The 26,309-nt window shown below is 40.0% G+C and overlaps 1 protein-coding gene and 1 long non-coding RNA gene across 3 annotated transcripts in view; one reads left to right on the top strand and one right to left on the bottom strand.

Moving 5' to 3' along the window:
- Nucleotides 1-26,309, bottom strand: part of fbxl17 (F-box and leucine-rich repeat protein 17) — a 700,184-nt gene that overhangs the window by 33,925 nt on the left and 639,950 nt on the right. For both annotated transcript variants that reach the window (XM_048526933.2, XM_048526934.2), the window contains exon 10: nt 3,802-3,944. In XM_048526933.2, the coding sequence (XP_048382890.1) occupies nt 3,802-3,944 (143 nt within the window). The remainder of the gene's footprint in view (nt 1-3,801; nt 3,945-26,309) is intronic.
- On the top strand, nt 14,081-18,729 carry LOC125450776 (uncharacterized). The gene is made up of 3 exons (XR_007247153.2): nt 14,081-14,206; nt 14,959-15,086; nt 18,367-18,729. It is a non-coding gene; the product is annotated as an uncharacterized LOC125450776 (long non-coding RNA).

Here is a 26,309-nt window from a genome sequence, read left to right as displayed (position 1 = left end):
TCAGTTAAAAGAATCTGGAAAAGGTCATTGAAGAGCAGAAATTACAAGGCTTGGCTGCTAAAGTCAAGAACATGAGAAGTAAGAGAAGTATGCCATGTGACCACTTGAAACCTACTATGTCATTCAGTAAGAGCACAACTGATCTTCAAGGCATTTCTTATTTTCCTGCCCGATCCCCAGATCCCTTAATTTCCGTAGAATCCAAAACGCTATTAATTTCAGCCATGGATATATTCATAGCTCAGAAGCAGAAAAGTCCAAGGATTCAGAACCTTATTTATCAGTTAAGAAACGTGTCAACCCTGTCCTCACCTACTGTCTCCTTATCCTGAGATGCAGCTACATAATTCTACACCCTCCACCCAGGGAAAACGCTTCAGCAAATACCCTATCAAGTGCCCTAGAGTCTTAGATGTTTCAAAAGGATGACAACCTCAACTCTTGATTTATGACCATCTGGAAGAGCATGGCTTGATCAAATACAGTCAACACGGCTTTGTGAGGGGTAGGTCATGCCTTACAATCCTTATCGAGTTTTTGAGGATGTGACTAGAAAGGTTGATGAGGGTCGAGCTGTGGATGTGGTGTATATGGACTTCAGTAAGGCATTTGATAAGGTTCCCCATGGTAGGCTCATTCAGAAGGTCAGGAGGAATGGGATACAGGGGAACTTAGCTGCTTGGATACAGAATTGGCTGGCCAACAGAAGACAGCGAGTGGTAGTAGAAGGAAAATATTCTGCCTGGAAGTCAGTGGTGAGTGGAGTTCCACAGGGCTCTGTCCTTGGGCCTCTACTGTTTGTAATTTTTATTAATGACTTGGACGAGGGAATTGAAGGATGGGTCAGCAAGTTTGCAGACGACACAAAGGTCGGAGGTGTCGTTGACAGTGTAGAGGGCTGTTGTAGGCTGCAGCGGGACATTGACAGGATGCAGAGATGGGCTGAGAGGTGGCAGATGGAGTTCAACCTGGATAAATGCGAGGTGATGCATTTTGGAAGGTCGAATTTGAAAGCTGAGTACAGGATTAAGGATAGGATTCTTGGCAGCGTGGAGGAACAGAGGGATCTTGGTGTGCAGATACATAGATCCCTTAAAATGGCCACCCAAGTGGACAGGGTTGTTAGGAAAGCGTATGGTGTTTTGGCTTTCATTAACAGGGGGATTGAGTTTAAGAGTCGTGAGATCTTGTTGCAGCTCTATAAAACTTTGGTTAGACCGCACTTGGAATACTGCGTCCAGTTCTGGGCGCCCTATTATAGGAAAGATGTGGATGCTTTGGAGAGGGTTCAGAGGAGGTTTACCAGGATGCTGCCTGGACTGGAGGGCTTATCTTATGAAGAGAGGTTGACTGAGCTCGGTCTCTTTTCATTGGAGAAAAGGAGGAGGAGAGGTGACCTAATTGAGGTATACAAGATAATGAGAGGCATAGATAGAGTTGATAGCCAGAGACTATTTCCCAGGGCAGAAATGGCTAGCACGAGGGGTCATAGTTTTAAGCTGGTTGGTGGAAAGTATAGAGGGGATGTCAGAGGCAGGTTCTTTACGCAGAGAGTTGTGAGAGCATGGAATGCGTTGCCAGCAGCAGTTGTGGAAGCAAGGTCATTGGGGTCATTTAAGAGACTGCTGGACATGTATATGGTCACAGAAATTTGAGGGTGCATACATGAGGATCAATGGCCGGCACAACATCGTGGGCTGAAGGGCCTGTTCTGTGCTGTACTGTTCTATGTTCTATGTTCTTTAACTTCAAAATTTTTTCAGAGGAGATGCCCATTCTGTTCAACGTCTTCTGAAAGGACAATTCCCTTTATTCCAAAATCAAACTAGTGAACCTTCGTTACGCTCCTTCTGAAGCAAGTATATTTTGTACCTGGGGTACAAAGGCCAGACTGGTTTTAAACTGTGCTGCAAGACTATAGCCACAATTCTATCCATTTTGCTGGTAGCTAGTGGTGGTTCTATGCTAATAATGGAGTCTCATGCATATTTAATGCTTAGGAGATTGGATTGAACTGTAATTGTTGGAGGCAATTTCAAGAATTGTGTATTACATGACACTATATTGTAAGTTATTTAAGATAACAAAGTGTGAAGCTGGATGAACACAGCAGGCCAAGCAACATCTCTTTTTTTTGCTTAGTGTAATTCTTATTCTTGGACGTAAAGTTTAACTTTTCATAATTTATGTCTCCCACTTTTTTGAATTTTCAAGACTCCCTAAGCCGCCTACTTAATCTTGAGTAACATACTGTGGTGAAAGGAGGAAATTGTAGATCCTGTTGCAGGAAAAAAAGGCCAATTTCTGATCTCAGGAGATGCCAATCCACTCTAAGAAATGGCTCAATGGTCTTGGGATATGATTCTCGCTTTGGAGCTTGTGCGATGCAGACATGAAAGATGAGTCCTGATTGCTTGCCTTTGGTTTTTTTTTATTTTTGGGCAGCATGGTGGCTCAGTGGGTAGCTCTGATGCCTCACAGCACCAGGGATCCAGGTTCAATTCCAGCCTTAGATAAAGTTTGCACATGTCCCTGTATACATGTGGGTTTCTACTGCGTGCTCCTGTCTCTTTTCATAGCCCAAAGATGTGCGGGTTAAGTGGACCGACCATGATAAATTGCCCCATTGCGTCCAGCGATTTGCAGACTAGGTGGATTAGCCATTGGAAATTGGGAGTTATGGGAATACAGTGGTGGACTGTGTCTGGATGGGCATGTTCTTTGGAGAGTCAGCATGACTTAATGGGCTGAATGGCCTCTTTCTGCACTGTAGGGATTCTACGAAATTGTATTTTGTCTTCAACGAGGAAAGCTGGGACTGAGACCAAATTATTGCACCTTATTCTAACCTAACATGTTCCTTTCCTCAACACTGACAGTCATCATTTTGATAAACATACAGATTCGCCAAAAGAAAATAACAGATTGGTCAATGGCCTTTACTACATGTGCAGTCATTTACTCAGAGCTCTTTCCAGTGTGGGCAAAAGCTAATATTAAATCAGCACTATTTGATAAATTTTCCTTAAATTACACAACTGAATAACTCAAGAGTGGCTCCACTTCTAAAACCATGGGTTTAACATCTGAAGCATGTGCAATGATAATGTCAGAGTCACATGATTAATTACAGGAAGCTGGAATGCAACAGAAGCTCTGACCAGGTGGTGAGTGGTTGTTGTGTATAGCTCAAATTGGCTACAGCAGCAGTACTTTCGGAGATTAAATGGAGTTAAATCTCAAAGACACCCTCAAAACACCAAGAAACTCAGATGACAGTTCAGAGAACAAGCTTCTTTGCATTGAATATGAATGCTGGCTCTAGAGATATTCAGATATAATGTTAAAGAATCGGAGGCTAATGGAGATAACAAAGTGTGGGCTGGATGAACACAGCAGGCCAACCAGCATCTTAGGAGCACAAAAGTTGACGTTTCGGGCCTAGATTTTTGTGCTCCTAAGATGCTGCTTGGCCTGCTGTGTTCATCCAGCCCCACACTTTGTTATCTTGGATTCTCTAGCATCTGCAGTTCCCATTATCTCTGCAGGCTAATGGAGATTTTGTTTATTTCATTCTCAAAAAGTTTGACTTGACAACGATATATTTAAGGTATCTTTCTTTAAAATATTATTGAACATCCTCAATATAACATGCATACTTCATAAAATTGGTAAACTATAGCATGTATGTTTCTGACCATTACAAAAGTGAACATACAAGACAGCTTATTCAGCAAGTTAATAAAACAGGAATATGGCAAACTGACATTAATCATAAGTATTCTCAATGAAATCCCTTACCTTATCACACCTCATAAGTCCCAAGTATCTAAGGGACTTGCTCGTCTGCGAGATCTGTGTTGCTCCCTTATCTGTGATTTCTTTGCACCAGCCTACATCCACTGTTTCAATGGTTGTGCTATACTGACCAATTGCTATCAGAGCTGCAACAAATGAAAAATTTATCAATTTAATGTGAGTACACAATCATTAAAATGACATTAATGCAGAGTGATAATTACCACTGGCTAGTATTTTAACATCTTCTGATTTACTGTTCTTAACTTGACAACTGGTAAGCCTGGGTGGAGTTGATATACTCAATGATTCCCCACTTTTGTTAAAAAAAGAGTATCCTTCAGCTCAATTTAAGATCATCAAAAATTAAAGGGCATGCAGCAAAATGATTAGGAAGATTATTTTACACTGTAAGTGATGTATGTATCTCAACTATTCTAAATTTTTGTCTACCTTCTCAGATATAAGTGATTGAGGAAAGAACGGACTAGGAAAAGCTTGAACTATCAGTAAAACGAGAAAAAAATGCAAAAACTCTGTTAGGCTGTAATGGAACTGTAAATTAGGCAAGAATAGTTGTATGAAGGAAAGAAATAACTCCCATCTCTTCTAGCTCCTTACTATATTTTACTGGAATATTTCTTGGAAAGAAATGCTTTCTGATGTTCCTGGTATGACAGTAAAGGTGCCAGCTATTTAAAGCATATAAACATCTCATAAACAACAATGAGACAAATGATCTGTTAAACAGTTTTTTTTATGAACTGCCACTTCCAAACTGAATGTCCTGCAGGGACTTCAAATCAGTTTAATTGAAAAGTTACTTTTTTCCTCTCAAAAGTTGTCCTTTGCATATCTTTAGTAGTGTACTGAAGTCTCAGTCTATATTTTTGGTTAGGTCTCTGGAGGGGCAACTGTAGCCTACAAACTTCTAATATTACAGCAAGTGTGAAACTAAAGTTACTATCTACTTTGTTACTCCAAGATTGCCTTCAGAAGGAATTTTATTCTGTCAGGCACAAATAGTATGTATTTCCATTTATCAGATATACAATGAAAATCAAATTTATTAAGTAATCTTTAGATCTCTTTGACAGATGTAGGTCATGTATGCTCGCTAAATTTGCTAAAAACGGTGAGGAAAAGCTGGCATAATCAAAATATGTGAAAAGATAAACTACATTCAACAAACAAGGAAACCATTCATACTAAATACAACATGATATTCACTTTTTGAGTCAAACATCCTTCACATAATTTAGGATTATGCCGAATAAAGATTGGGAATTTCCTGTTTAAGCACCAGTTGGTCAAGGAGAAGGTTAGTTGTGAAAGATTTGCAGTCAATAGAGAATTTGCTTTTGACTTTGTCTTATAAATAAAGTCCACAGTGATTCTTTTTGTGCTGACAGATCATGCCAAGACCCTGGACTGGACCAGCAAATTCATGTTATGATCTTGCTAGGAGCCATTAAATTCTTGCTAAATTAGACAAACTGTGAGATCCCAGGTACTTAATTGAAGACTAAAGCCTCTAGGTTCCAAAAGCAGTACAAAAATATTAACACAGTAAAACAATCTACATTATATACAATCTACATTATATATTATATTATCTTGGAATTCTCCAGCATCCGCAGTTCCCATTATCTCTCTCCTACATTATATACAATTTACCTTACAACATCCAAAATCAATATGAAGTAAATACAGATAACAGATAAACTGTGGTCAAACTTCCCTCACAGGGTATCAAACAGTAAATGCAGCCGAGACCAATCCAATGGATTTTCAGCAACTTTGCCAGATGTCAGTGGCACTGTGGATCATCACATCTCATCAACACTTTACAATGGAATCCAATTCTCCTTTGAAGATCTAACTTCAGAACTTCCTCAAGAGCAGACCTGTCCTGGTCTTTCCCTCTCCTTTTCTGCGACCGGACATCCCGGGAGTCTTGAAACTGCCCTCCACTACTGATACATGAGCAAAATTCCAGGATGTCCACAAACAGTTGGCTGCACCAAGTTGATACTTGGTACTAGCCCAAGCTGGAATGTTTTTCAGATGCACAATGAAAATACTGCTCATAGGTTTTCTTCTGAGTTCTCAGTTTCACTGAACTATCAATGGCTTAAAGGCATCTTCTGAGCCCTAAGCCCAACACCAAGCTGTGTGTACTGACTTCCAGGACTTCTCTGAACCCTAACTGCACAGACTTATGAAATTAACTCTGGGTCTTCTTCCTGAGCTGGAATTAGCCAGAGTAAATGATCTCAAATCAAATTCCCTCCATCACAGTCAGGAACAGCATTTTTATTTACAAAATCTGCTTTTGACTCTCTCTGACCAGCTCTAAAACTGACTGTAACTCTTGAATTTCTGTTTGGTGATACTTCAACTCTTCCAAGCAACATATGCTAAATTGTGAATGTTCTAATATTCATAAATTGCTGAATGACACCATACTAATGGATGAAAGTCAGCAGATTTCATTGTAGTGGTATGGCTCAAATGATATTTATCTGTTTCTGATAGAAAGATGACCTACGTGTGAGCAAGGAGGAGACAGTCTCTACGCGTACTCCGTGTGTGTGTGTGTGTGTGTGTGTGTGTGCTCAAATGATATTTATCTGTTTCTGATAGAAAGATGACCTACGTGTGAGCAAGGAGGAGACAGTCTCTACGCGTACTCCGTGTGTGTGTGTGTGTGTGTGTGTGTGTGTGTGTGTGTGTGTGTGTGTGTGTGTGTGTGTGTTTTTGATGATTAATTCTACAATTTCACACAGAATGGAAATGCAACTGAGAGGTCTTTTTTTATTCTCTCTTATTTAACATGTGTTAAATTGTCCTGCTTCCGATCAACTAAACACTCCAAATGTCCCAAGACTCCATCATAATAGTTTTAGTACCTCAAATCGCCCATGTAGTTTTCTTCAGTACGCTGAGTGAAATATCATTTACCTCTGGAATTCATCAAAAGTAACTTAATCTATCCATGACTTCCATTTGATAATTAACAACTTATTTAGACCATAAGACCATAAGACATAGGAGTGGAAGTAAGGCCATTTGGCACATCAAGTCCACTCCGCCATTTAAATCATGGCTGATGGGCATTTCATCTCCACTTCCCTGCACTCTCCTGTAGCCCTTGATTCCTTGAGAGATAAAGAATTTGTCGATCTCTGCCTTGAAGGCATCTAACGTCCCTGCCTCCACTGCACTCCGTGGCAATGAATTCCACAAGCCCACAACTCTCTGGCTGAAGAAATGTCATCTCATTTCTGTTTTAAATTTACCCCGTCTAATTTTAAGGCTGTGCCCACGGGTCCAAGTCTCCCCCCTAACAGAAACAACTTCCTAGCGTCCACCCCTTCTAAGCGATACATTATCCTGTAAGTTTCTATTAGATCTCCCCTCAACCTTCTAAACTCTAATGAGTACAATCCCAGGATCCCAAGCCGTTCATCATATGTTAAACCTACCATTCCAGGGATCATCCGTGTGAATCTCTGTTGGACACGCTCCAGGACTAGTATGTCCTTCCTGAGGTGTGAGGCCCAAAATTGGACACAGTATTCTAAATTGGGCCTAACTAGAGCTTTATAAAGCCTCAGAAACACATCACTGCTTTTATATTCCAACCCTCTTGAGATAAACAACAACATTACATTCGATTTCTTAATCACGGACTCTACCTGCACGTTAACTCTTAGAGAATCCTGGACCAACACTCCCAGATCCCTTTGTACTTCTGCTTTACGAATTTTCTCACCATTTAGAAAATAGTCCATCCTTGTATTCTTTTTTCCAAAGTGCAAAACCTCACATTTACTCACATTGAATTTCATCAGCCTTTTCCTGGACCACTCTCCTAAACTGTCTAAATCTTTCTGCAGCTTCCTCACCTCCTCAGTACTACCTGCCTGTCCACCTATCTTCGTATCATTGGCAAACTTCGCCAGAATGCCCCAAGTCCCTTCACCCAGATCATTAATCTATAAGGTGAACAGCTGCAGCCCCAACACTGAGCCCTGTGGGACACCACTCGTCACCGGTTGCCATTCCGAAAAAGAGCCTTTTATCCCAACTCTCTGCCTTCTGCCAGACAGCCAATCCTCAATCCAAGCCAGTAGCTCACCTCGAACACCATGGGCCCTCACCTTGCTCAGCAGCCTTCCGTGAGGCACCGTATCAAAGGCCTTTTGGAAGTCTAGATAGATAACATCTACTGGGTTTCCCTGGTCTAACGTACTTGTTACCTCTTCAAAGAATTCTAACAGGTTTGTCAGGCACGACCCCACGTTACTAAATCCACGCTGACTTGTTCTAATCTGACCCTGCACTTCCAGGAATTTAGAAATCTCATCCTTGACAGAATTTTACCAAAAACCGAGGTTATGCTAGTCGGCCTATAATTTTCCATCTTTTGCCTTGATACTTTCTTAAACAAAGGGGTTATAACTGCAATTTTCCAATCATCTGGGACTTTCCCTGACTCCAGTGACTTTTGAAAGATCACAACGAAAGCCTCTGCTATTTCCTCAGCCACCTCCCTCAGAACTCTAGGATGTAGCCCATCGGGGCCAGCAGATTTATCAATTTTTAGACCTATTAGCTTTTCTAGCGCTTGCTCTTTTGTAATGCTTACCATATTCAACTCTGCCCCCTGGCTCTCCCTAATTGTTGGCATACTACTCATGTCTTCCACTGTGAAGACTGACGCAAAGTACTTATTAAGTTCTTCAGCTATTTCCTTATCTCCCATCACTAGCCTTCCAGCATCAATTTGGAGTGGCCCAATGTCTACTTTTGCCTCTCGTTTGTTTCTTATGTACTGAAAGAAGCTTTTACTATCATTTCTAATATTACTAGCTAGCCTACCTTCATATTTGATCCTCTCCTTCCTTATTGCTCTCTTTGTTATTCTCTGTTTGTTTTTGTAGCCTTCCCAATCTTCTGATTTCTCAGTGCTGTTGGCCACTTTATAGGCTGTCTCTTTTTCTTTGATATATTTCCTGACTTCCTTTGTCAGCCATGGCTGTCTAATCCCACCCCGGATAATCTTTCTTTTCTTTGGGATGAACCTCTGTACTGTGTCCTCAATTACACCCAGAAACTCCTGCCATTGTTGCTCTATTGTCTTCCGCGCTAGGCTCTGCTTCCAGTTGATTTTCATCAATTCCTCTCTCGTGCCCCTGTAACTACCTTTATTTAACTGTAACACCATTACATCCGATTTTGCCTTCTTTCTTTCAAACTGCAGACTGAACTCTACCATATTATGATCGCTGCCTCCTAAGTGTTCCCTTACTTTAAGATCTTTTATAAAGTCTGGCTCATTAAATAGCACTAAGTCCACAATAGCCTGCTCCCTTGTGGACGCCATCACAAGCTGTTCCAAAAAGCCATCCTGCAAATATTCCATGAATTCCCTTTCTTTGGATCCACCAGCAACATTATTCACCCAGTCCACCTGCATATTGAAGTCCCCCATGATCACCGTGACCTTGCCTTTCTGACATGCCCTATCTATTTCTTGGTGCATCTTGCGTCCCTGATCCTGATCACTGTTAGGAGGTCTGTACATAACTCCCATGATAGTTTTTTTTGCCTTTGTGGTTCGTCAACTCCACCTACGCAGACTCCACATCCTCTGACCCTATGTCATTCAGTGCCGTAGATTTTAATTTCATTCTTAACTAACAAGGCAACCCCGCCCCCTCTGCCCACCTCCCTGTCTCGTCGATTTGTTGTGAATCCTTGGATGTTTAACTGCCAGTCCTGAACTCCCTGCAACTATGTCTCTGTGATGCCTACCACATCATAATCATTCAAGAGGATTTGTGCTGTTAATTCATCTACTTTGTTGCGAATACTACGAGCATTTAGAATAAGTGCCTTAATGCTAATTTTCTTATCATTATTAGAGAGATTGGAAATCCTAAGATGTCTTAAGCTATCCTTCCTTTTTGCTGTATTCCTCGTCTGCCTCGAGCTTAAATCCACCTGAACATATGCTATCCTGTTGCTTATCTTTCCATTTAACTCCATACTCCCTGTCTCTTTCACTTTCCCTTCCCCCCGACTCAGAAGTTTCAAGTCCTACTGACCACCCTACTTATCCTTTTCGCGAGAACACTGGTTCCAGGTCGGTTCAGGTGGAGATGGTCCCAACAGTACAGATGCCCGGTACAGTATTTGATTATATTTGGCATACCTTTATGAAAATCACAGACTATATCTTTCCTTACAAAGTACTGGGACAGAATATTGACTGTCAACTGCTAATCTGTTTTTGCTCCACTGGAAACTTTTGTAATTATCACCTCTTGTGGCTTTCTCTTTCAGTTAAGTGGAAGGGACAAAGAGCTGTAGAACCTAATTTTCTTTTGCTCACCTGGCCTACTTTTTAACTCATTTCTCCCGGTGAATTCAAATCTCCTGTTTCTCTGCAAGATTGATAGAAGTTACCTCTCCTCCTTATATCAGTTTATATTTGTCAGTCAATATATTTTGAGTCAGGAACAGGTGTGGTTGTGGGAATAAAAAGCTCAAACAAACTAGGGTGGCATTAGAAGAGACTACTGGGGATTTGAAAGTCGGAATGAGAACTTGATAAGACTTGGAGAATCCAACACAGCTTTGAAAGAATACGCAATGATGATAGTGTGTGACCTGAAATAGGCTTCAAATTTTGAAATGAGTATTTTCTGAAGCATTAAGTTTGTAAGGCAGGATTACACTTCGATTCAACATGGTCCAATTCAAATGATTAAAAAGACTAATTATAATGATTCCTTGTAGGTGCAACAAAATATTCCTGGCTACTCTGTCCATCGTATCTGGGTCAGCTCTTTGAAAGATTTCTCCCATTTAATCCTACTCTCCTGCTATCTTCTCATCGTACTGTAAACTTCTCTATTTCAAGTAGTTATCATATTTCCTTTGGAAAGTTCCTGTTGAATCTGCTTCCATCATCCTTTCAGGCAATGCATCACAAATAATAAAAACTTGTTATGACAGTAAACTCTTCACATTAATTTGACACAGAAAATTGCCTTTCACTGCTGGGTCAATTCACAACACTTGAAAAACAAAAACATTTCACCTTAAGAAAGCATCTGTTTTCCTGTTATATATATTAGAGTCTATTATAATAAAGGCTTGATAACAGGACAATTAGAAAATTATTATAATCGGGAAACGTGAACCCAGATTCACAAAAGGAAAGTATTCAACAAATCTGCTAATTTTTTAAAGTTGCAATCAGCAGGGTGAATGGAGTGTAGTGGATTTTCAAAAAGCATTTGATAAGTTGACACACAAAACATTATGATACAAAAGTAGGAGTTATGGGTTCGGGGTAACTTAGTAGCATGGATTGAGGATTGATTTTTGGACAGAAAACAGAGAATACGAATAAACAGAACTTTTGGGATGGCACGCTCTAAGAAATGAACACTGGAGGGATCAGTATTTGGTCCTCAGCTATTTACAATATTTATGAATAACGAAGATGATAGTATAATATATTTAGGTTCATACGCGATCAAAACCTAAGTGGGAACAAACATAAACTGTAAGAAGGATGAAAGATTCTGCAAAGGGATAAAGACTGATTAGGTTTGTGGGCAAGATGTGGCAGAAGGAACATCTGTTCAATTAGATAAATTCTGACTTAATTGCCAAAGGATATATGAACTTGCTTTAGAGGAGATGCAACTGAGTGGACCAGACTCATTCCTTGAATGAGGAAATTGACCCATCAGGCGAGACTGCGTAGTCTGGTCTACGTTCCCTCAATTTTAGTCGAATGAAACATTCAAGATTCAAGGGACTTAAAAGGATAGATGCTGGGTTGATTTTTCTCCTCGCTAGGGAGTCTAGATCTCGGGGGTCACAGTTTCAAAATAAGGGGCTAGTCATTTAGGACAGACATGAGAAGAAATTGCTTCAAAGGACTGTGCATATTTAGTTATTGAGTGTATTCAAAACAAAGACTGTCAGATTTATGGACACTAACGAATCAACAGATATATGGTAGGGCAAAATAACGGAATTAAGGTAGAAGATCAGACATAATCAAGATATATTTAGCTGACAAAAATTGTTACCCGCTATTCTTAAGTTTCATTTAATTCTTGATGACTCAAAAGAAAAAATTACTGGGAATGCTTGTAAAAGTATTCAGGATTGAGGAGCCAATGCTGCAATACTGAAAACATCAATACCTCAGCAGAAAAGGAACCAATAATTCCATACATGGATAACACTGTGGTTGGGGTGGGGGTATCTTCAGAGCTCTGATCTCATTTGAGTCTTGTTCACTTTATAGTTATGCCTTCTGCTTCTATGCTAGCACTGAGTTAAAATACATTTTTCGATTTTTAAATATCTAAATCGAAAGGAAATCTATTATGTGTGCCATTATTCTCTGGTTTAGGTGAATGAGGGTAATCTCATTGAAACACATAGGAGCCTGTAGGGGCTTGATTGGATAGATGCTGAGATATTATTTCTGCTGGTCAGGGAAACAATAACACAGACTCAGAATAGGTCTGAGTTGGAAATGTGATGTTGAATCCCAAGATCAGCCATGATCATATGAATAGTGGAGCAGGACTAATTGACCATACAGTCTACTCTTGCACCTATGTATAGTGTTCTTGTGTTATTATTCAAAACAAACCAACTAGAAATCCACACCAGGAGAGTCTGTCTTCGCCCAATATTGTACAATCTGTTCAACATCATGATGGAACATGTGGTCAACATTCATATGTATATGAAATAAATATATTTTTTCACCATCATATTTCATTTCATCACTGCCACTGTGTTGCATGATTATTTATAATTAATTCTGCATGTTAACGTTTCATTGTACATTTGGCTTCATAACATCAGCAAAATTTGGGAGCAGGCTCACAAGGGACATCATGAGTGGGGATACCATTGATTCATCCGAATATAGATTAGACTTTTCTTTAACAGAAAATAACATTTTGGGATACAATTTAATGCTAATTTGGATGTGACGCATGCATGGTGACTTTGTTCCTGCACTTCCCAAAGTTTTCTGCCATTGGCCAATTTCTCATTTCATGTACCAGGACTAATCCTAGAGATTGGTTATCATAATTAGACAATAACCACATCATCATCAATTTATATGCATTATTGGCTGTGGCAATCAATTAAAGAGTCTGACTGTCTCCCCAGAAAATTGTGTGTAACTGGTCATAGGTTCTGTGGGAGATCGTAGGAACTTCAGATGCTGGAGAATCTGAGATAACAAGGTGTAGACTGGATGTTTCGTACCTATGCTTGGTTCACGCTAAACAACTGCACCTCCCATTCCTCAGACGACATGTCCATCCTGGGTTTCCTGCAGTGCCACACCGAAGCCACCTGAAGGTTGCAGGAATAGCACCTCATATTCCTCTTCAAAAAACCCTGCAGCTCAATGGTATCAATGTGGACTTCACAAGCTTCAAAATCTCCCCACCCCCTACCGCCTCCCTAACCTGCCCTTCTTCCCACCTATCCCCTCTCCTCCCACCTCGTCCCACCCCCATGTCCTGTCCATTCTCCCTGGACTAACCTATCCCCTCCCTAACTCCCCACCTACACTCACCTTTACTGGCTCCAACCCCGCCTCTTTGACCTGTCTGTGTTCTTTCCACCTATCTTCTCCTCTATCCATCTTCAATCCGCCTCCCCCTCTCTGCCTATTTATTTCAGGACAACCTTCCACTCCTCCATTTCTGAAGAAGGGTCTAGGCCCGAAATGTCAGTTTTCCTGCTGTGTTCATCCAGCTCTACACCTTGTTATCATAGCTTCTGTGGGTCCTGTGTGGCTGATGAACCCAATCCCAGAGCCACATCACCCAAGTGTTTCGAAGAACTGCAGATGCAGAAAATTTGAAAAAAAAAGGCATAAATTGCTGTCGAAACTAAACAGGTTTGGCAGCATGCAAAAGGTAGACAGGAAGACAGCGGCGTTATTTTTTCAAGTCTGGTGACTCTTCATCAGTTCTTTCTTCCCACTGATGCTGCCAGACCTGCAGAGTTTCTCCAGAAATTTCTGTTTTTGTTTCAGATCTCCAGCATTCACATTTCTTTGTTTTATTTTAGTGTTCAACTCACAGCCACATCTCTTCCAGGTAAGCCAACATTGAAGAAGTTCTGTTCCTCTCCCCACAGGATTTCTATTCCAACCTTTCTTCTTATTCACCATTATTACTTTTTGTTTTCTCTCCTAGTATTTGACAAGACTCTGACAAAACTCGGTTCTACAGTCACATCTGCTTCCTCAGTGACTGCTCCAGCTCAGACTCACCACAGGAGGATTCCAACTGAACTTTTATACTTTGTATTTCAAATCCACCCGGAATAACAGGTATCTTGGTGATGTACAAGCCTCTTAGACAGCGGTTCTAATTGTGCCCAGAGATCTAACTCATTGCTAGCCACTGCCATATGCACACTCTCAACCTCTCACAGTTGTGATGAAAGGTCACTGGACTTGAATCAGCAACTGCTTTCTTCCCACAGATGCTGCCAGACCTGTTGAGTTTCTCTGGCAATTTCTCTTCAGCTCATATCTTTTTCATATTAAGTCCAAAGCACCCATCACTTATAATAACAAGGTGTGGAGGTGGATGAACACAGCAGGGCAGGTAGCATCAGGGGAGTAGGAAAGCTGACATTTCGGGTCTGGACTTCTTCAGAAAATGAAGATGGATCCAGACCCAAAACATCAGCTTTCCTGCTCCTCTGATGCTGCCAGGCCTACTGTGTTCATCCAGCTCCACACCTTGTTATGTCAGACACGGGCATCAGCAGTTCCTACTATCCCATCATTTACAACATTGCTCTTAACACGTTCTCCATTTGTTACCACTTCCCTTTAAATCTTCATTTCTATATTCTGATACTTGTATGACTTCACTCTACTACACAAGATTCTGAATGTTCTTAAGACTTCATTCTAGGACGTAGCAACAACTTGTGCCTTTAGCTTTCTTTGTCTGCCTTCTTATTTAAACTGTACCATCAGTGGTAGACTCCAATGCCACAATCTAACCTTGTTATTTTCGCTCAAAATTCTTCTACATTGCTGTTTGTTTCTCCACCTTATTATCTACCCAGGAAATGACCACCTCCAATATCAGTCTGTCTTCAATGCTGAAGACTTGGAATATTTCCGAAAAATCACTGCAAGTCAAGGTGTGGCATGGAGGAACAAAATTGAAACCTTCGCTGTCACCAGGAAACAGGTATAAGAAAAGCATTGATTCTGAAGTCTGACAAGTCCCCATGATGAGATGGCCTGTATTTTAGGGTCTTAAAAGCAGTGGGTGCATAGATTGTAGATGCAATAGTCATAAGATTTCTAACTTCTTTAGATTTTAGATGGGTCCTGACTGATTAGAAGACAATATATGTACCACCATTATTTATCAACTAAGGGAGGCAGAACATAGAAAATTATAGGCCAGATAGCCTAATCCCTATCAGAGAGAATGTGTCAGGATCGATTATTATGGAGGTTATAGCAAGATATTTGAAAAGCACAATGTGATCAGGCAGAGTCAGCATGGGTTTGTGAAAAAGAAATTGTGGTCATTACAGTTTCTCGAGGAAATAACAGCAGGATAGGGGGTAACCAATGGTTGACTTGGATTTCCAAAAGATATTTGATTAAGCACCACCCTAGATATTGCTGCATGAGATAAGAGTATATGGTTTAGCTCATAACAAATTCGCATTGACAAAAGGCTTGGCTAACTAACAGGAAGCATAGAATGGGAACGAATGACTTTTTTAGGTTGACAAGCTGTAATTAATGCAGCGCCACAGGGATCAGTTCAAGAGTCACGACATTTGCAATCAATATCAATGATTTGTTTGAGTGACCTGATAATAAGGCATCTGAATTTGCGGTTGATTTGAGACAGGTACAAAATTAAGACAGGTACAAAAAATTTTGCAAATGCAGTTGGTGTGTTTAAGTGTGAACTTGTCCATTTTGCCAGAAAAGTTAGGAAAGTACACTATTAAAATGGAGTAAAATTACAAGACTTGGTGTCCGGAACGAACGTGGTATCTTGGTGCTGTTGGTATCTAGGTACAGGGAATGATTAAGAAGGCAAAAGAAAAGTGGTTGTTTATTGCAATAAACACTAAGTATAAAAACAGGGAGGTTTTATTGCAGCTTTACAGGTGAGACAACATCTGGAGTTCTGTGTACTGTTTGATATCCTCATTTGAAAATAGATTTAATTGCTTTAGAAACAGTTCAGAGCAGATTCATTCTACTTACACCTGAGGTGAAGGGCTTACATTGTGAAGAAAGGTTGCATAGGTCAGGGTGTATCCATTGGGATGTAGAACAATGCAAGGCGATTTTATTGAAATACAAGAGATGTTGAGTGGATTGAACAGGTCGGCTAGTTGAAGGATGTTTTATCTCTGAGGGAGAGTAAAAGCAGGGGTCACAGTTTAAAAAAAATATGTTTCCCTTTTAAGACAGTGTAGTTGGAATGTTGAATAAAAAGAAAGGAGAAACTCAGCAGGTCTGGCAGCATCTATGGAGAGAGAAATTTGACCTCCCTGTCTCCATTTCGGGGAATTAGCTGTCCATTGCCATCCACTACAAAGTCACTGACTCCCATAGCTACTTTCACTGCAGCTGTTCCCACCCACGTCCTGTAAGGATTCCACCCGACTCTCCGAGTTCCTGTGCCTATGTCATATCTGTTTGGATGATGCTACCTTCTAAAACAGCACTGCTGACAAGTCTTGCTTCTTCCATGGTTTCCCACCCACAGTGGTTGACAGGGCTCTCAACCATATTCGACCTATCACCCGTGCTTCCTCCTTTACCCCTTCCCATCACTCACAACAGTGTGATCAGCATGCCCTTGTTCTCACTTTCCCTCCACTACCCTCCACATTTGAAGGATCATTCTCTGCCATTTCTGACAACTCCAGCAGAATGCCACCACCAAACACATCTTCCCTTCACTCCCACATCTGTATTTTGCAGGGATCCCATTCCCTCCAGGACACTCTAGTCCATTGCTCGACTACCAACACCATACCCCACCTCCACAGCACGTTCCCATGTAACTGCAGAAGGTGCAACACCTGCGCTTCTCATCCTCCCTGCTCACCAGCCAGGGGCCTAAACAGTCCAGGAGAAGCAACATTTCACCTGTACCTCCTCCAATCTTATGTATTGCATTCACTGCACCCAATGTGGCCTACTCTTACTGCGTGACATTGTAGAATAACTCCAGTTCGTGCAGAAGCATGACCCTAACCTTCCCACAGCCAGTCATTTTAACACAGCATCCTGTTCGCATTCCCACTTGGCATGCTGCAATGCTCTAGTGAATCACAGTGAAAACCTGAGGAGCAACACCTCATCTTCAACCTAGGCACTCTACAACATTCTGGGCTCAATATTGAGTTCAACACCTTCCAACTGTGAACACATTCCTTCCCTTTCTTTTAGCTTTGCTTGTTACATTTTCAGTCCCATGTTCTTTCTCTCCTCCCCTCATTCCAGTGGAATTATGCATTCTTCCCAGTCTGGCAGTTAGACACAATATTGTTCTGCCATTTCATATTCCTCACTTAATCTGAACTATCAACGTCCTTTTCCCCAACTCCAACACACCCTCCACCTTACAACTGTATAAGTGCTGCCTCCTCCACACTTCCATTCTGATAAACAGTCATCTAGACACAAAACGTTCGCTTGCTTTCTCTCTACAGATGCTGCCTAACCTGCTATGATCTCCAGCATTTTTTGTTTCCAGTATGACACTAAGAAAAGGTGGGATGTTTGTTGATCATTAACAAAGCCCCAACAGCTCTCCCACCTTGTCAGAAAATAACTTCTAGTTGGTCATTAGACAAATAACAAGGATATTTTGCTTGACTAGATAGACAGTAGGCACCAGGACGTCTGCACAAACCATGTAATGATTACCACATGACACTTAATCATTTCAGAATGATTAGAGAGAGTGATCTTCTCTACAAGTATTGGAAATTGAATGTTTACATTTATTCAAGGCTGAGCTGAATAGAATTTTGACAGACAAAGGATTCCAGTGTTGTTAGTGGAGAGGGAGGGTGTACATAGAAAAGTGAGCTAAGATCACAACCAGGTCAGCCCTGACCTTACTGTGTGGTGGGGCAGGCTTGAAGGACCAACTGGCCTAATCCTGAGTCCTATTTTCCTGGCAGCATAACAGTACTGTTTTCATTTTTTTTGTTAAAATGTGGTAATCATTACGTGACTAATGCAGAGGTCCTGGTGCCTGCTGACTATCTAGTCAAGCAAAATATCCTTGCTATTTATCTAATGACCAACTAAAAATTACTTTCTATCAACATGGGAGAGTTGTTGGGGCTCTGTTAATGATCAACAAACATCCCATGGTTTTCTTAGAAGGAAATATTCGTCACTGCGACTCTGATTCTTGCTGGCGTCTCCAGGTAGCTTGCAATGTTCTAATGGATATAATGGTTTTTGCTCCACAGGCAATAAAAGACTTGTTTGTACACACTGCTTTTGACCTTGTGCATCAACAGTTCCTTGTAACAGACCTGGGATGCTGTGGCTTTGATCCATCTGAACCTAAATTATTTCAACTTGCTTAAGTTGAGTGGACTCAACTATTACACATCTGGATCACACTGAAAAACTGTCAAGGAAATATATTTTACTGCAGTTAATTATATGTGGCACGCCTGTTATTTTGCTGACTGGCATTTTGAAAGATGAGCTGACTGCAACAGCATAGTTGAACCTCTTGCAGGTCATCTACTTTCCTGTACTGTACTTAATGGAATGACCAGATATATTAAACTCACTTATGGAAGAGGCAGGTAACCCTGACTGGGTGATGCCTAAATTTATAAAAGAAAAGATCTGCACTGAGAGATGCATATTCAATTTGTTCACTTAAGTATATCGCTTAAAAACACCAACAATCAAGAACACCGTTGTAACTAAACTGGAAAAGGACCATGTTATAAATAAAACTTCTTTAAGTATATCATAAATGAATATATGTATAGGTATTTCTATGTCTTGAAATTAATTATAAGATTTATTTCCTTTTAAAACAAAAAAATAATTTTTACGAAATCCAAAAACGTTCCACAAGTCATCAGATCATTTCCAATTTCCATTCAAATTTCAATAAGTAGATGTTCATAATATTCCATATTTCATGACTTCAACTTACATTTCTTTGCCATTAAAGAAGCCTCCTCATGGATCTTTTAAAAATCTCTACGCTTACTTAAACAAATCAGTAATAATTTACTTCCAATCAAAGCAGGCTAAAGAATGTATATAAATTCCTATTTCTTGGGGAAACCTGCATTAGTTGATGTATCTTTGTGGCTTCAGTTGTTGCTGGTCTATAAACTAAACAAAAAATTTTCATAAGTGATCAGGTGGCAAAACACTTGTTACACAATCATCAGGATCACTTTTAATACTTTTTCAATTTGTCCAACAGCGTCAGATCATTTATAGTTCCTGACAGAACATTGCACAGATACTGTGATTTTACCAGCTCAGCAGTTTCCACTCAATTTGTAACCAAAACTTTAGAAGCCCCAATTCAATTGATAAGGCATCATTTTTTAAATCACCAAATTGTACACATGTGGATTTCCCACTTCTCTCATACAGGAAAACAGAGTTCAAAAATCTTGACTGCAGGTTCGGCAAGAGTCCAGGCTGGAGTCTTCCAAATATGCAAAGGAGTTTAATAAACAAAACCACACAGCCAATGGACACAGGGTACTGATAAGCTTCTTGCATGGTGCAGCTGCAAATCCTTAGTTGGTTTACAGCTCGATGATGATATCTTTCAGCATGTTGTTTTAAAAAAATACAGAAATAAAGAGATAATCAGCTAACTTTTAGAAAATTAATTTATGGACAAAAATATTGGAAGGCTATTAGAGAAAAGTAATTCCATATCAAACTGATCACATTTATGATCAATAATTGGATTAATATTAGTAATTATGTTTTAGTCATGTTCACAGTGAACATGGAGAGCCATCACTTGGTGGGACTGGAGGAACATCCTTTGAAAAAACTGCTGCTTGGGTCTTGTGGTTCTTGGTCTAAAATTCAAGCATGAATCAACTGGTAAGGCAGCCTACACAGCCATCATTGTCCTCACTTGAATCATATCAGTATTTAGAAAGCATAAGAGGAAAGCAATCTGGGGACCATGCCACAGAGGGTAACAGTAAATATTAAAAGCAGGAGGCATTGCTGGGCATCCTCCAATTCGATGGTTATTGACTACTCACTGCCATTTGCTTATGCCAATAAGCTGTTGGCTTTCCATCCAAGGTTCCTCATTGTTGGAGTGGTTTTGGAGCAGTAACATTGTTCATTAATGTTCCTTCATATCCGAGCCTCAAAACAGCATCTCACCCAGACCCATCTCCTTACCATTTCCCTGTAGCCCTGAATTTCAATGGCTAATCCATCTAGCCTGCAATGCCTGGACAAAAATTTAGCATTGCCAATCCACCTAACCTGCACATTTTTGTACTGTGGGAGGAAACCAGAACACCCAGAAGAAAACCACACAGACACAGAATGAATGTGCAAACACCTCACAGCCAGTCACGGAGATGGAATCGAACCTGAGTCACTAGCATTGTGTATTCAATAGCGTAAATGCATTCAAGAAATGAAAAAAATCTGCTGTTTCTGAATAGCAGAGGCTCAGTGGCACAGTAAAATCTAAAAGGAGTTAGGTAGGGTGTATGCCAGAGAATGAATGCAAGAGTCCTGAGCATATTAACCTCAACTGGGGTCAGAACAATTTCCAAAGGCTGCCCATTAAGCAGCATAAGAGAAATGTTTCTAAATGGGGTAAATACTATCACTGAAAATGCTGAGTCTCTGCAAACAGGTAGCTCAGAAAATTGCAAACAGAATTACAAAAATGGCTATAGGAGATAATTTATTTAAAGACAAAGAGGAAAAGCAAGAATCTTTAACTTTAGGAAATTCCTGGAAATTTCTAACACAAACAGCAAAAGATAACAAATATATACTAAGGACTCAGTTTTCATGTTAAGATGGATGGCAGAAGTTAATAAATTTCACAGCTTGGCATGCCCACCTTAGGAAAAAAACCCTGAGAAAGGCACAATTTTCATTCCAAGGGAATGGGTGTAGGCTAGAGGTCAGCTTTCCACCCCTGGAAATGGTTCAGAGGTGGTTACACAGGCTGGTTCTAAAGTCTGCCTCAGATCTCTGGGATATGTTGTTGTTTTAGATATTGGGCTCTCTCACCCTCATCCCTTTCACTGCTCACCCACTTCCAATGTGCCATCTATGAATCTCACGCTAAACCATGACTCCAACCCACTCCCAATAGCTCCTCATATCCTCCATTCAAACCCATGCATTCCAACCATGAATCCAACAATAAGGTTTGGCTGGAAGTCCAAACTATTGAATCTATTGAAAGAGGTGTGCACAAAGAAAGCATTGCTTTATTGACAGCATTATCCCTTTTATCTGATTTGTCAATTAGTTAGTGTTTATTTACACAAGATAAAGAAGTTTCAAGTGTTTGTGTATCCACTTGGGATACTTTAAAGGTTTGGTGGATCAATCTTTATAAGGTTGCAGAAACAAAAGGCTTTTAAAGAAGATTATGAAAGACTGGATTTTTGAAAAACTTTTCAATACGTTCCATCATTATTGCAGAATTCATTAGTTCTGTACAGTGTGTACTCTGGGTAAACGGAATTTCAAGTCCCTGATTTGGCACTGAAGATATCAAAGGCCACTAGGTTAGTTGGAAAGACGTGGGTTGGCATGGGAGAGCTTGCAAAAGACATTTTGAAGCTCTCTTATGAAAGATTTCCTTTTCCCCTCTTGGAAGAAGTGAAAAGCTAAAGTGAACAATGGCCCTTACAGAATGAGGGTACAGAAATAATAATGGGGAACCAGAAATGGCAAAGGAGTTTATTAAGTACTTTGCATCAGTTTTTATAGTAGCGGAGACTAATAGCATTCAGAAAATATAAAGTAATCAAGGGGCAAAAGCTTGGGGCAAGGAAATACGTACAATAACTATCACCAGAGAAAAAGAACAAAGAAAAGTAATGGGGCTAAAGGCAGATAGGTCCAGTGAAGCTGATGAGATACACACTCAGATGTTAAAGGTAGGAGCTGCAGAAATGGTTGTTTCACTGGTAGTAATATTCTAGAATTCCTTACATTCTGGAAGAGTCCCAGATGATTGGAAAACTGCCAATATTAAACCTTTATTCAAAGCAGGATGACAACAAATACTGGGTGATGATCAGCGTGATGGCTTAACATCTATCATCAGGAATATCTGAGAGGTTCTAATAAAGGATACAATTCCAAACGATTTAGGAATACACAGTCTAATCGAGCAGTATCAGCATGATTTCATGAAGAGGAAATAATGCCTGACAACTTTATTACATTTCTTTGAGGAGGTAGCATGTAGGATAGATAAAAATTAAATAGATTTGATTTCCAAAATATGTTCAATAAGATACCGCACATAAGCTACTTAATAAGATGTTGGAGTAGTATAATAACATGGACAGAGAATTTGCTTACAGGTTGAACGTTGGAATAATGGAGGTATTTCTAGGATGGAAATCTGTAACTAATGGAATGCTACAGGGATCAGTGTGAGGGCAACGATTATTTACATTGTATATTAATGAATTTGATGTCAAATTTGTGGATGTTACAAAAACAAGGTGGGAAGGCAAGAAGTGAAGATGACACGAACAGCTTACAGAAGGATATGGATGTTAAGTGAGTGGGCAACAACTTGGCAGATAGAATTCAATGTGGGAAAATATAATGTTATACACTTGGGTTGGAAGAATTTAATAGAATTTAATTTAATATTACTAAAATAGAGAAAGACTGCAGAAAACTGCTGCACAGAGAGAGATTTGTGGATCCACAAGCCAGCATCCAAGTTCAATGGGTAATAGGGAAATCAAATGGAATATTAGCCTAAATTTCGAAGGGAATGGAACATAAAATTTGGGAGGTCTTGCTAATATTATACAAGACATTAGTCAGATCGAATGTGGAACACTGTAAACAGTTTTGTTCCCCTTATCTAAGGGAAGGTATACCAGCACTGGAGACAGTTCAGATAATGCTCATCACCAGTCAACTTTAGTAAAATGAGAAGATATCTTATTAAAACATATAAACTTCTTAGGGGGCTTTACAGGGTAGATGTGGAGACCTTGTTTCCTCTTGTGGGAGAGTCTAAGACCAGAGGGCATAATCTTAAAGTAAGGCATCACCCTTGAGGAGGATTTTTTCTCTCTCAGAGAACCAGTGAAAATGTGGAACTCTTTACTGCAGAGGACTATCAAGGGCTGGGTCAATAACTATACTCAAGGCTAAGACAGATGGATTTTAAATCAGTGAGGGAAGGCTATGAGTTGAGGATTATCAGATCAGCCATCATCTGACTGAGCAGCAGAGATTACTCAATGGGCAAGATGGCCTATCTCTTCTCCTAAGTCTTATGGTCTTAGGTGATTGCTATCTCCATAATGAAGCTGATCATATCGACACTGAGGTTTGATACCCATATGCTATTCCCAAACTGCTGAAAATTGGAACAGAAGGAATAGAGGTGAGAATCCTGGAATGGGGCACAGCCTACTATTTGAAAAAAAACGTCTGCATAGTCCTGCTAACTCTGCAGTAATCCAATTTTAAGTGCTACTCAAAGACAGTGTGAAACAAAACTTTCAACAGTTATTGAAAGAAACTCAAATGCTTCTTCACAGCAGTGTTGGAAACTGTGGGGAACCAGCAGAAACGTGGGCTACGTGAAAATTTATAATAGTAATACCATGAATGAAGAGGACAATCAATAGATTGCATATCACCACTTTGTTCCATCAACTCAGAGTTAATGGATCCTTTAAAAAAAATTCTGAGACTCAGATTTTTGTCAAAACTTAATCAGGTCTTGCTTGGGCTGTACCCTATATGTTAAGTGTCATTAAAATCCATCCAGTAGTTTTTGAGATATATTGTTTACAGATAACCTGTTACAAAACAAGAGGCAAAAACGCAAATCCTCCATCCACCTTCAGTAGCAGAGGCAATGAAAGAAAAATGTGAAGCATTTACTTTGACAGTATTTTAAAGAGAGAAAGTTTACTGTGAAAGCCAGATCAGGTGACTTTAAATTCAGGATTTGTGGCTTTTAATGCACGTTATGCTTGCGGAAGGAGAATGTGATTTTACCAAGCAAACTAGAAGACACAAATATATATTGTAAAATTAGTCCTCAATTCATGAATATTTTCAGTATTCTATAATGATTCGCAGTAAATTCAGTCTTGAGAAGGAAAGTTTAACTGTTAACCACGGACCAGTTTGGAATAAACAAAGATTTGAGAATATATATCAATACCGTGTGGAGCTGGAAGAACACAGCAGGTCAGGCAGCATCAGAAGAGCAAGGGAGTCAACGTTTCAGATCTACACCCTCCATCAGGACTAGGTCTAGGCCCGAAACATTGACTCTCCTGCTCTTCTGATGCTGCTTGACCTGCTGTGTTCCTCCAGCTCCATACTGCATTGACTCTGACTCTAGCATCTGCAGTTCTTGCTATCTCCTTTATCTGAGAATATATTTACAGGAATGGAATCCAGATGCTTGGAATACAACATGATTAATGAAAATGTTATCTAATACAGTTGGTTCTGCTATAATGTGTTGTGTTCCTGCATGGCATCGCATGATAGAAAATTGTGCTAGAGAATTAAGGGGGCCTTTGGGAAAAGCAGGGTTAAAGGCAGACAACCAAAGCATATTGCTCAAAAATCACTCAAAAACCTAACACAAAGGACTGCACAGTTTGAATAAATGTTTAATTCATATCTAATAATGAAATAAAAGGAAATTTAACACCTTACCTTGAAAAAAATGTCAAGATGATTTGACGGGGGAGGGGATTTTGAGATTTTGAAATCACAGAGTTCTGTACCTCTCACAGAAAGCGCTTCATGACCAAGTCTGTGAAATGATCATGTGATGCCAGCGCAGGGACTCCTACATCGCTAACACTGCAGGTATTCAGGACAAAGCCTGCACAACGATCATATGACGCTGGCGCGGTGACTCTTTTGGCACTAACATTCTGTGCGCTCAGGACAAAACCCACAAAACGATCATGTGATGTCAACGCATACTTCTCTGTGCAATGATGAAATCATGTTAATGCCAACACAACTCCGTGTTTTAGAAATAGTGTTTCCCTATTCATCAGTTGCGTAATAGCCAATCTGCGTTGCCAGAACATACATTACGGCAGAACCGACTGTACTCGAGTGCATGGGATTTTCAACATAATGTTACATTAAACCAAAAATATAAAAGCCCATCAAAACTTCTGAAAAATCTATCACAAACATCATTGGTTATTTCTACAAAGACACATGGTCTTGTTTGCTGGTATACGAATCTAATGATAACCATGAATTCATTTCTGATTGGCAGGAAAAACTCATCTGGCTCACTAATGTTGCTTTAGGGAAGGAAACTGCCATCCTTACCTGGTCTGGCCTACATGTGACTCTAGACCCCCAGCACTGTGGTTGACTCTTAACTGCCCTCTGCACAATTAGGGATGGGAAATAAATGCTGCTGAGCCAGCAACGCCCTCAACCCGTGAATGAATAATAAAAAAAATTATAGTTAGTGAACCTCAAAGGCATGCTTTAATGACCATGTTCAGCTTTGAGAGCTATGGTGTCAAGAAAATGCACAAGTGACTTATTTTCCTTCTAATTAACATTATTAAGTGTCACATTGGGACACTTATGAGAATCATGTACAAAAGGTAATTGGGCGTTACTAAAGGTCTGGAAGTAGGTCCCTGTGGTGTACAAATTATTGCAACTTACAGACTCACTGACCAACAAGTGCTGGCCAGTCACACCCATCAGGGTGGAATGAAAATGCTCATGGCTTAAACATCAAATCAGCTGCGGAAATCAGTACCACTATGTTGATTATATTTATTCAGATATCACATACTTAGTTGCAGAACCTAAGAGTGGATATACTTCATTATATCCAAGTAGACATTGAAATGAAAACGCATACAAATCTGGACACGCTATACCTTATGATTTGTATAACCTTTCCAAGTTAACAGGCCTCTGACTGATAATACATTTGGCTTCAAGGATGGTGTACAAGGATGGTGTACCTGTGCACGATGCAGAATTATGGAATGCTTTGAAATGACTTCTTAAATTCATTTATGTAGGCGTCACTGTCGAAGCCAGCATTTATTGCTCATCCCTGACTGCCTTTAACAAGGTAACAATGAGCTGCCTTTTTGAACTACTACAGTTCTTGGACTACTCACAGTCCTTTTTTGGAGGGAATTCC

Source organism: Stegostoma tigrinum, chromosome 3 (assembly GCF_030684315.1).
Source record: "Stegostoma tigrinum isolate sSteTig4 chromosome 3, sSteTig4.hap1, whole genome shotgun sequence".
NCBI lineage: Eukaryota > Metazoa > Chordata > Chondrichthyes > Orectolobiformes > Stegostomatidae > Stegostoma > Stegostoma tigrinum.
This window is presented reverse-complemented; position numbering and strand designations above follow the sequence as displayed.